We start from the raw sequence: 13,016 nt of genomic DNA, 5'->3' as shown, positions 1-13,016 counted from the left end.
GCATTTCATTATTCTTATTATGGAATTTTTATTATGAATAAGAAGCTACTGTCCGAACAGATCTTGGAGAAACTGAGTATTTCACAATAGGTAACGACAAGGATGTATTTTATCTCCGTACCTGTTTAACTTGTACAGCGAATACATTTTAAGAATGACAAGGCTGGAGGAGGCCTCAGTTGGAATTAAAATTGGCAGAAGAAATATTAATAATTTGAGGTATGCAGATGATACCACCTTGCTAGCAGATTGCAAAGTACTGGTTGTTCTTTTCTGTTCCTTACCTAAATGATTTGAACTTACCGCTATTTAAAATTCAGTTAATATAAATATTTTAAAATGTTAACATTTTAAAATATTTATATCAGTATTTTATAACTTTTTTTTGTAAACGAATTATAACAGAGAATTTTCAAATTACTTAAAAAAGATAATAAAAAAAGCCCTATTAATTTAACCTGAAAGATAATTTTATTTTGTTTAATGTCAATTAGAAACATTTTAGTTTATGAAATAATGGGCACATTTGTAAACTTTTCCTAGGGTGCAAAATAACCTGGCACCAACAGTGGATATACGACTATCCTTTGATTCTTCCTTTATAACATTAACTTCTTCCTTCTCCTTATCGTCAGTCAATCTCTCCTTTAGCTGTTTAATATCCTCTCTTCTAGATGCTTCATTTCGCTTTTCATTAACTCCTGCCGAAGCTCTTCTACTACAGTCCCAACGTTTGCTCCCATTTCCAAGATGGGAGCAAACGTCTCCCATCTTGGAAATGGGAGACGTTTTTGTGCTCCTAGGATCCCGAATTGATAAAGACAGGTATTGTACTGAAGAAATTAGAAGATTATTACTCAGAAAGAAAGCAATGACAAATTTAAGCAAGATCTTTAAAGATTAGCCTCGCAACAAAAATCAAAAATCGTGAATGCAATGGTATTCCCTGTGGTACTGTATGGGTGAAAGTTGGACCCTAAGAAAGAATGAAAGAAGGAAGATAGATACATTTGAATTATGGGTTTGGAGATGCTTACTAAGAATATCATGGACTGCAAAGCAAACCTTTATTCTGTCTATCAGTGATAGACAGAATAAAGCCAGATTTCTCCCTTAAAGTTATGATCATCAAGCAAAAACTGTCATACTTTAGACATATTATGCGAGCAAATGACAGTCTGGAGAAGATGATGATGCTTGCTAAATTTGATGGAAGCAGGAGAAGAGGAAGACCAAGAAGTAGATGGGTGGATGGAGTTAAAGAAGCAACTGGAATGCACCTGGAAATTCTGAAAGATATGGCCAGGGACAGATCTGGTTGGAGAATGTATGGCCATAGAATCACCAGGAGTCAAAAACGACTCGATGGAACATAACACACACAATCCAGTGACCAGCCTGCAGAACCATTTTACTGCTGCACCCTCGAATGTGAAAGGATTCTTCCCCCCCTACAGTGAGATTGGTATGTCATTGAGGGTATCACTCTAATGGTCAAATAAGCAAGTCTAATAAGCAAGATGGTGGTATTTCACCAGGTGATGAAAGACATCTACCATCTAGGTAGATGATAGACAGACATCAGAGGGTGGTATACGGTGGAGTGGAACCAAGGAAAATGAGGGTGACTAGTGGAGTCTGTACTAGGATCACTACTCTTTAATTTATATATTAATGATATAGCAGAAGATCTGAAGTTTGACATTCAGCTGTTTACTGATGATGCAAAACTAGGGATAGTTGATTAAAGATAATGTAGATATCTCACAGGATGATTTAAATAAACTGGCATTAGGGACAAACTACAATGTTTATCAATTTAATGTTGTAAAATGTAAGGTAATGCACTTCAAGATGAAAAGATTACACATTTTGTATCATATTGATGGTACTAGTTCACAGGAAATTGATGAGGCTAGGGATCTGGGGGGGGGGATAATGGTGGATATAGATTTGAAATTCAGAGGACATATTGCAAGAGTTGGAAAAACAGCTCAAAGAATTCCTTAGATGCTGAAGAGCACAATGACAAGTAAAGATAGGAAGATTATTATTCCTATCTTTATTTGGAAGGCTATGATTTGGCCACATGTTGACTACTATGCACTGATTTGGTCATCTGTGTTTCTTGGGGATTGGGAGGTTGTGAAGAGGATTCGGAGACAAATTTATTGAGGATAGGTTGAGGGTGTGTGGATTGCAGAGTTTAGCTGACAGGTGGAAGAGAGGGGATATGGTAGAAACCTATAAGTTACTAAAGGGATACTATACAATTGACACAAAAGAAATTTTTCAATGCATGGAGGAGTAGAGGGAAAACAAGGGGTCACACTTGGAAGCTGTCTAAGAGCATGCTAAGTAAGGGTGTGCAGACTAGGTTCTTTTCTTTTCTTGGAGAGTGGTGAATGACTGAAGTGGGTTGCTAGAGGTGAATGTGAGTGCCCCAACAGTGAATAGGTTTAAGGTGATGTATGATAGGTATTGTGTTAATGAGTAGAGTGGGTCTCCCGTAATGAGTCTTTTGACTCCATGGAGTGTCCACATAAATAATCACCTTCCTAGCCTGCAAATAATGATTACCTCTATTTTTTATCTTCTTCTTCTTCTCTTCTGTCTAAGATGGGTTGAGTCTTCTCTTGAGCAGGATCTTCCAGTCTTCTCTATTCCTTGCTGTTCGAAAAAGTTCCTTATATGTTCTGCATCCCGAGATGTTCTTTATTAATTTCAGCCAGGTAATTCTTGGTCTTCCGGGTCTTCTTTTTTCAGTTGGAAAAGTATTGATTAGGACATTAGGAAGTCTGTCTACGTCCATGCACACAGTGTGTCCAAACCATCTCAATTGTTTTCTAAATTTTTCTATTATTGTCTTTTTATACAATAGTTCTTGTCTGACTGTGATTTGTTTTCTTTTTTATCCAACTTGTTCTATTTATTTTTCTTAAGCATTTCATTTCAAATGCCAGCAGTTTTTTTCTCCTCTCTTTTTTTAACTGTCCACGTTTCTGCTCCATAGATGACTGTTGATATAATTATTGTTTCATATAATTTGATTTTGGCTTATTTAGATATCTTGTTTGTTTTCCAGATTTTCTGTAATGTCCATCCTATCACCATTCTGTGTTTGATTGTTTTGAGTTCATCTATTGTTTCTGTTAGTTTTGATCCAAGGTATATGAAGTTGTCTACTTGTTCTATTTGTTGTCCGTTTAGGGTGGCTGAGATGGTAGTTCCGTTCCTCCCTATTTTCATCACTTTTGTCTATTTATTGTCATGTCATATGTTTTACAGGTTTCATTTAGCTTGTTGGTCAACTTTTGTAGTTCATTTGGGGTTCTTGCAAGAAGGACAAGATCATCTGCATATTTGATATTATTTATGTTTAAACCATTAACATTGATTCCAGGTTCATTGTCTATTGCCTTCTTTACAGCTTCTTCTAGATATATGTTGAATAGGCATGGGGATGATGGGCATCCTTGCATTACTCCTTTTTGGATCTCTATGGGTTCTGTTGTGAGTGTGTCCTTATTAATTATTGCATTTGTCTTAGAGTAATATCTTATCAGAAACTGTATTATATATTTGTCTAGTGCTTTTTCTAGTAGAATTTTAAGAAGGATTTCTCTGTTGATGTTATCGAAAGCTTGTTTAAAGTCCATAAAACAACAATATAGTTCTTTATGGTCTTCCCAGCTGAGCTCTGCTATTTGGTGCAATGTGAAAATTTGGTTTATTGTTGAATAGTTTCCTCAGAAACCAGCTTGTTCTATGCCTATCATTTCTTCATAGGTGTTTTTTAATCTATTTTGTATAATTCTTATGAATATTTTTTATAGGTGTGAGGGAGTAAATTAATTGGTCTGTAATTTTTGCAGTCTCTTTTGTCTCCTTTCTTGTATATTGGGATGATCTTTCCAGTTCTCCAGTCATCTGGGATCTCTCCTGTTTGTAGTATTTTATTGAATAGGGTTGTTAAATATTTTATTGATATGTTGTCTCCATATGACCACAGTTCAGTAAGGATAGTATCAATACCTGGTGCTTTATTGTTTTTCATCTGTTTTATTGCATATCTAACTTCTTGTAAAATTTTTGGGTGATCATTATTTTCTTCTATTGTTGGCATTGTAGTTTTGTTTCCTTGGTGGAAGATAGTCTTAAAATGAATTGACCAGATTTTTCTTATATATTCAATATTCCCGGTTTCAGTCATCTTGTTGTTTATCATTGTTACTGCTTTTGCAGAGAATTCCTTTGTAATTTCTCTTACAGTATCATGGAACACTTTTGGGTTGTTTTGTTGGTATGCTTCTTGGCATTTCTTAGCTTTTTCTTCTAACCATTTTTTTTTGGCTTTTTTGCATAGGTTATCAACTTTTTAGTGCTCTGTATTTTTCTCTATTCTCTTCATTGTTTTGTATGTTTACAAGTATCTTGGCTTCTCTTTTCTCTTCTATGGTAGCTATGATTTCTTGGGTTATCCACTGTTTGTTTATTTTGGGTTTGGAACCTAGAGCGTCTTTTGCAATTGATAACACTGTTTCTTTTCCTTCTTCCCAGTATTTTCCGCTGTTCTTGAAGATGGAGGGTTTTAATTTCAAGCACATCTGTTCTAAAAATCGACTTCTGCTTGAGTTATCTTTTAGTTTTGATAGGTTGATGTTTTCTTCTTTTCTGATATTGTTTTTCCTGTTGAATTTTATCTTCACTTTGGCAGTTAATATTTCGTGGTCAATGTCAAAATCAAAACTTCTTAATGTTCGTACATTATTTACTGATCTTTTCCATTGTTTGTTTATGATGATATAGTCTATGCAGTTCATTATATTACCATCTGGGGATGTCCACGTATATTTATTATTAGGGCATTGATAGAACAATGTGTTTGTAATCATTAGATCGTTTGCTTTACAGAAGTGGAGTAATTGTTCTCCTCTGTTGTTAAGCTCTCTGTATCCAAATTCCCCATCACATCTTTTTTGTCTGCTGTGAACTGTCCTATTTTAGCATTCAAATCTCCCATCACTATCATGAGTTCTCTATTTTTGGGATTATCTATTTCCTGTTTTAGTTCTTCATAGAAATTTTCTATTTCTTCCTCTGAATGGTTACTGTCTGGTACCTATATTTGGATTATTTTAATTGTTTGACCTTTTTCTTTTGCTTATAGTTTGGCTGTGATTATTCTAGGAGACACTGGGTTTATTTCAATTACTGAGTGTGCAAGTTTCTTTTCAATTAATAATGCAACTCCTTCTCTGTGTATGTTATCTTTTCTTCCTGAGAAGTACAGTCTTCCCTCTGGTAAATCCATGAATCCATCTCCGCACCAATGTGTCTCTGATAAACCTAAAATACTCCATTTCAGTCTTTTTAAATTTTCCTGGACTAATTATAATTTTCCAGGTCGGTATAGTGATCTTATGCTGAGGGTGGCTACATGTTTCACATCCTTGGCTGACCACATTGCTGATTTCTCACCTACTCTATGTGGTCTTCGAGTAGGTGCGTCGGTTGTCCCGTAGCAGTAGCACTATCTTGGTTTGTAGACTTTCTCCTGCTCATGAAAGTTACTGGCATAATAATGTAGCCAGCTTGCCATGCCTCTGCTACATCCTTTGGTCCACGGCTTTTTATTCTTTATTCAGAGCAACCCATTTGGGTTTCCCCCATCTGCCACCCGGGGGATGCGCCTGGTAGGAGTGCGGTCTCCCCCAAGTCTATTTTTTATACTCCTCCAAAATTTTATGTATCATTTGTTCACCCCATTCTGCTTATCCTCCTAACTTATACTGCTAAAGAAGTTGTATTATATTTCTTTACATCAATATTCATTTTAGTCATTAAATTCTTTAACTGTTTTTCACTGACAACAATGAAATAAATTATGTTGAAAGAAATTGTAATTATTGAAACATATATTCATTGACTCTCAATAATATATTTATGTATGATGAAATTTTGTTTTGATAAGTTGTACCCTTTAAATAATTTATATCTCTGATTAATTTTAACTTTTATATGACAAACAATAATTAACTGGATTAGTTATGGTGGATAAATAAGCATTAATTCTAATTACAGTCAAGTTACCTTGTTCCGGGATCACTCATGCTGTGTCCATGGTAGCGATATGTAGTTACTTCCATTACTATGGGACCTTTACCTGCACGGCAAAATTCAGCAGCAAATTGAGTAGCTTCTCTAACTGCCAAAACATCCATACCATCCACCTGTAAAATGTTATTCATTACTTTCTTTTTTTTTTTTGTTTTAATATAAAAGTTATATAGTACTCTAATATGTTTTATATAGTATGTTTTATGTTTAATAAGTTATAAAAGCAGTAACAAATTACCAAGCTGAAAATTAAAACTTAAAAAAAAAAAAAAATTTGAAAATATCGCTAAATGAAATTAATGAATTTCAAATACTTTCAAATTTTGTGCAAATAAAATATTCCTTTTATAAAATAGATTTTTTTCTTTAATTTTGTCATAATAATTTTTCTATAACTTAACTCTAAATACATCTCCTTTATTCATTTTGATTCTGGCTCGATCACCGTGAGGAATGAGATGTTGGAATGACAGGGGAAGGGCAGACTGAGGAGGAGTAACTTCACATTCATGCATGTATAAAATGTGAGACTATTCTCAAAACAAGAATATAGATGTGAAATTTGGATTTCACATAGTGGATTTCAAAAAGATCTGACCAATGATAAATGCTTATATCCTTAAAAAAAAATTAGTTGAGGAATAATAAGCAAAAAAACACCATTCACAAGGTACAAATAACAACAATTAAGTTTTTATTTCAATTATATTACAATTTAAAAGGATTTCACATGTGCACTTCTGGTAACATACAGCTATTATTACTGATCTTTCATTAGGAGAGACTTAAGTTCATTAAGAGACTCAATGCAGCTAGCGCATGAGCTCTATGAATTATCCAAATTCCTAACTATACTTGGATTACATATAACTACTACCAGATGTATTCACATTGGTTTTATGTTTTAAGAGAAGATCAGAGTACTCAGAGGAAAACCACAGTCCAAGACAGACTAACTCAATGCTGAAAAAAACAGATGAACCTCAAATGAGTAATCACTAATGTGGCCAAACTGACAGATATACCATGCAACTCACTGCTCCCCATATAGGTTTGATCTGAGTATATTTAATCACAGCTTACCTTTTCCTTCTCGCCCATCTTTTTAACGTTTTTGTTTAAATTTTATTAAAAACATAATTCTGGTATGTTCAACAATGCCAAATTAGATAATCATTAAAAATAAATTTTAATTAGTCTATCCTACAGTCATAACTAATTCTTTCTTAATGTTTTTATCCCTCTCATCAAAGGCAGAGTGGGAATGCATAGCATACATATTAGTAATGTGGGTAGGCTAAGGAATTTATTATTATTATTATTTTAATTGTAATGTTTTAAATAGTCCAGAGGTCCAACATGGAACATTGTCATGCCACTTCAGGCCTCAAATAAGTGGCGCAGTAGTCTCACACTAGGAGATGAAATTTATGTCTAACCAGAGAATCATTCATGCTGTTTGTGATTCTTTCTTTGTGAGAGAATCGCAAACAGCAATCTATTTTATATATGACATGAATTAACTTATAAACTTCAAAAAGTAGTAGATGTATTTAATGTCATTGCCCATTAAGAGAACACCATTCTGTTTTATAGGCCTTGGATGAAAAAGTTCCATATTTGGTCTCTAGAGCAAGATTTCCAGAGTATCTAATCCTTAACCCACAATATTAATAACAACATACTATAGGCCAAGAATCTTTCATGTGTGGGATTGACATAAAAAAAAATTAAATCCCTTCTCCATCTCACGTTAGGTAAATTAATCAGATCACAACTAATCAACTGATTCTCACAACTACACCATAATCCCTCCATAAACTTTGGTAAAGTTGCAAGCCATAATCCAATATGGCCCTGACTAAAAACTTCCTTTCTCCTGTAAGTGAAGCTTCTCTTAATTAAAAGAATTAAGATCTGTTGGACTTTATTAGTTGTCTTACCAATTTTCTTCCTATATTCAAATTCCTGCCAAGTCCTATACTATTCTGGATTAACAAATGTAATGGTTTTACAAATGTCTTTTTTTCTATTCATCAAGTGTTTTCTTAAATATATGCCAAGAAATCTAGTGGCCTTGTTCTTGAGATGTAACTATTTTGTTTAACTTGATAAACAGTAATCTGCAGCTGTAAGAATTGTTGCTTTAATGGAAAACTCAATACGATGTGTCAAGAATATGATTGTAATGTTATTAATTTTAATGTAGCTTTATAGATAGAGGAACTTTGGGTAATGCAGAATGCCATTTTACAAACAAAATGTATTCCATATTACCCAAAGTCCCATGTAAGCATTTGTAATTGATCATGTTTTTTGAAGCACTTTGTACAGTAGTGAACAAATTAATCCAAACACATATTTTAAAGAAAAATTTTAATTTTGCAAGGAAATAAGTACAAAAAATAAACTCCAACTTCACCTAATTATTTATATGTGCTCCTCTGTACCTAATAAATTCATTAATTTGTTTAGACATGGACTCTACCAATGTAGAACACAATTTTCTTATTTCTGCATCTTGAAACCATACTTTTATAATGGAATGTATTAAGTTATCCTTTATATCACAATTTAATTTTCCAAGTCTCTTCTTCACTATTGCCCACAAATTTTTTAGAGGGTTAATGTCAGGAGAGCCATTTGTTCACTGAAGCAATTGGATCTTGATTTTTGAAGAACTCTTTCACTTTTTTTGAAGTGTGGCATGGAGTGAGATTCTGCTGGAAGATGAGTTGTCTTTCTGGATCTGTTAGGACCACTCTTTTCTCCAATATTTTTATATATTGGTCACTTTTTATCATTCTGATTTGTGAACATAGGGGTACTTGCTTTCCTTGGACAAAAAAATGGGTATCATCTGAGAATATGACCTCCTTCCACTTCTCAACAGTCCAATCTTTGTACACTTTTGCCCACTGGAGCATCTTTAGCCTTCATCAACAGTTGTTTGTTTCTTTTTTTTTTTGGTAAATGGGATCCTTCCTGCTTCCAACAATCTTCAGTGGACTGTCATGTCAGAAACATTAATCATACTAGCTGCAAATTTCTATGTAAGTCTACAGAAGACAATCTTGGATTCATTTTGTTTATCTTAACTAGTAAACAATCTTAGTCAGTGCAGTTTTCCTTTTTTGTTCCCATTTTCCTTTTCTGTCAGAAGAAAGGTACCTATCTTCCTAAACCTCTTTAAAATCACATTAACAGTACCCAAACCAACACCACATTCATTGGCTCATTTGTCTTTTAGTCATGGATGTGTGCTAAGAAAGAGTACATATTTTTGAATGCTTTCTTGTAAATGTATCCATTTTATAGCTACACAAAATGAATAAAATACTGTTTTATTCATTTTGTGTAGCTATTAAAAAACACTATTAAAAATGCACAACACTATTAATAAACATCAGACACAGTTAAAACATGCAGCATTCATCCAAAACTGAAAATAGTAAATTGAAACCAAAACTGAAATTATGAATCACAGCAGCAGCAGTGATATGGTTGCCACTAATCTGGTGACTGGGGTGGCCCAGTCACCGGATTAGTGGCAAGTATTCACTGGGGTATGTTTGCACTTCAGTATGGTAACTACGTGTGGGCAGTTTTCTCTAACAATTTTGAAGAGTTTGTCATTCTTTTGGCATAGTTTATTAGTGGTGAATGTTTCAAATATTTCATGGACTTCTAAATAATCCTGTATATTTAAAAAGCACAATACAGTGGTGCCTTGGTTAACGACGGTAATCCGTTCCAGGATTACCGTCGTTAACCAAGGCATGATTCCCCATAAGATTTAATTGAAAAACGATTCATTTGTTCCGGCTCCTCCCCACAACCATAGTACATATTAAAAATGCAGATAAAACTCATTTAAAATGTCATAAAAATATGGTAAATATCATTTATTTATTATACAGTATATGTATTTGCTACAAAAAAAAATTAACATTAATAAAATGAATTGTTCATGAAAACAGTTTTTAATTATCAATCTTCACCAGAAGGACAATTGGGCTCACTTTGGAGTTTTTTGACAAATGGACCTGTAAAAAATATGTCTAGGGTTGTTTGCTTCTGCCTCTTTTTTAAAATGTTTCTGAAAAACTGCATGGACTTTTCATTAAATAGATCTGCAGTTCTGATAACCTCAGATTTGTTTGGATTCCATTTCATAGCAACATTTTGAACTTCCTTCCTCCCACTTTGCCAAAACATTTTTGATTTCAGCAGTTGTAATTTGTTCTTTCTCTCCATTCTCATTTTCAGATGAAATTTTCCATTTCCTTTTCTTCACATTGTTGCTTGAAAAGTTCTTTTAGCTCATCAGTAGTCAGTTCTCGGTCATGCATCTTCTTCCTCTACTTCGAAGTTAAGATCATGAGCAGTTGCCATAATACCCTTTACCAATTTGTGTCCTTCATCTGAAGTAAGTTTCTTCATTACCAAAGGAAGGACAGTTTCCTTCATGATGCTTTGAGACATTTCATTGTTACTTCTTGCCAAGCCTTTACAATTAGCCTAATTGCTATGACAATGTTGAATTCTTCCTTCCAAAATTTTCTTAGGGTTATGTTGGTAGCCTCACACATTTCAAAGCACCTGGTAAAAAGTGCCCTTGTGTAAAGTTTTTTAAAATTTGCAATTATCAGCTGATCCATAGGCTGAATCAGAGATGTAGTCTTGGGAGGAAGAAAAATCACCTTGATAAAATCTAATTCCTCTGGTAGCTCTTCTTGTATGCCCGGTGGATGGCCAGGTGCATTATCCAAGGTTAAAATGGCTTTTAGAGGCAGATTGTTTTGCTCAAGATAGTCTTTGACAGTTGGTTCAAAGACTTTGCGAATCCAGTCTCTAAATTCTATTCTTGTGATCCAGGCTTTGCTGTTAGACTTCCACAAAACACCAAGATTGGATTTAGAGACATTGAACTTTTTGAATGCTCGGGGATTCTCTGAGTGGTAGATTAACATTGGTTTTACCTTGCAGTCTCCACTTGCATTTGCTGCTAAAAGCAATGTTAACTTATCATTCATTGGTTTATGACCAGGAAATGTTTTTTCTTCTTTTGTGATAAATGTCCTGTTGGACATTTTCTTCCAAAATAACCCGGTCTCATCACAATTGAAGACTTGTTGAGGTAGGTATTCGCCTTCTTCTATAATTCTTGTAAAGCTATTGACAAATTTATCTGCTGCTGCTTTGTCAGTACTAGCTGCCTCTCCATGTCTGACCACACTAGGAATTCCTGTTCTTTTTTTAAAGTTGTCAAACCAACTTCTGCTACCTTTGAAATCATCATTATTTACCTCAGAACTTGATCTCGAAGTCTTCTTTTTTCAAATCTTGATAAATCTGTTTAGCTTTCTGACAGATTGCATTTTGAGATGTACTATCACTAGCCATTTCTCTTTCTTTGATCCAAATTAGTAATAGATTTTCCATTTGCTCAAAAAGAAGCCCTCTGGCATTCAACCTTGAAGTTCCCTTAGCAACCTTAGCAATCTTAGCTACCATAAGTTCTTCTTTCGTAGCCAAAATGGTTGAGATTGTAGAATGACTGGTTTCATATATTCGAGCTGGCTGCATAACTTTCACACCTTCATGATGTTTTGCTATTATTTCTTTCTTCTGTTCAATAGAGAAAATTTTTCTGTTTTTTTTTTCCTCACTTGCTTTCTTTTTGGGACCCATTTTGTCACATGGTAAAAAAATTCAATCTATTAAAAAAAAAAAGATAAGCAAAATACGGTATTATTACAAATTCAACAACACTAAGACAAGGGATACAAAGACATATCGTCACCTGAAAATAAAAGTAAAAGTTCAAAAAAAAACCTTTTTGAAATAAAAGTTAACAGTTAAATTCGAAACCTGCAATTTTTGACTTAGTACATTTTGCTTGTAAGGTGACGATATTAGATACAGCACTTATCATAACATACACTGATTAGCAGCTTATAGATACAACAATTATTATACAGATGAGATTTGATTTTGCCTTTTGATGGCAAACGAACAGTGACATGCACCCGCCAATTTATTGTCTATATGAACAAACACATAAAAAATAAATGCTTTAAATACTCATTTTCATCATAAAACTCATTTATAACCACAAATTTTAAAATAAAGCACAGTACACTACAAGTAAAGAAACAATAAATGGAAAACATAAACAGCTGGCTATGATGAGTCAAACATATCTGAGCTTCACAGCTATGCCGCTTGGCTGTTCTCTATTTGACAATGTCTTCCCGAGCGTGGCTGAGTGCGATCGGAAAATTCCGATTTTTTAGATCGGATAGAAGTTCACATAATCGAGAGTCGTTAACCAAGAGGATTTTTTTCTTACAGCCACTTTAGGTGTGTGTGTGTGTATGTATATATATATATATATATATATATATATACACACACACACACACACACACCTAAACCTCTTTTTATGCGAATTTTTTTTACGTGAATTCGGATATCAAAAATAATTTTTTTTTATGCGATTTTTATTCAATTTTACACGACCAACCTAAAGTTTAAGTAAGGAAAAAATCCGTAATTCAAGAAAATTCTGAGAATTTTGTAGAATTGCATTCTCGTTTCAATTAAGAAAATTCTAAATTATAGAAAATTCTGAGGTTTTTTTTTTTTTTTTGCATTCTCGTTTCAATTAAGAAAATTCTACATTCTTACAAATTTCATTTATTGGGAATTCCCTGAATTACATAACTGACTGCACATAAAAAAGCAGTTCTTAGCAGTTTGAATTTGGTGTTTGAGTAGATAATACAGTTACCACATTTTTTGCATTTGCATTTTTTAAGTGAAATCAAAATAAAAATTGCGTTATAAAATTAATAATTTTGCCAAGAAATAAAAAATGGTAAGCTATCTGT

The 13,016-nt window shown here is 33.6% G+C and overlaps 1 protein-coding gene across 3 annotated transcripts in view; it reads right to left on the bottom strand.

Annotated features, from left to right (window-relative positions):
• The window catches only part of LOC150104674 (putative pyruvate dehydrogenase E1 component subunit alpha, mitochondrial), a 204,556-nt gene that overhangs the window by 82,716 nt on the left and 108,824 nt on the right, over positions 1-13,016 (bottom strand). For all 3 annotated transcript variants that reach the window (XM_090395866.1, XM_090395868.1, XM_090395867.1), the window contains exon 7: positions 6,094-6,233. In XM_090395866.1, the coding sequence (XP_090251992.1) occupies positions 6,094-6,233 (140 nt within the window). The remainder of the gene's footprint in view (positions 1-6,093; positions 6,234-13,016) is intronic.

This window comes from Typopeltis vanoorti, chromosome 7 (assembly GCF_054136105.1).
Source record: "Typopeltis vanoorti isolate ZY-2024b chromosome 7, IOZ_Tvanoo_1.0, whole genome shotgun sequence".
In the NCBI taxonomy this organism is placed as follows: Eukaryota; Metazoa; Arthropoda; class Arachnida; order Uropygi; family Thelyphonidae; genus Typopeltis; species Typopeltis vanoorti.
This window is presented reverse-complemented; position numbering and strand designations above follow the sequence as displayed.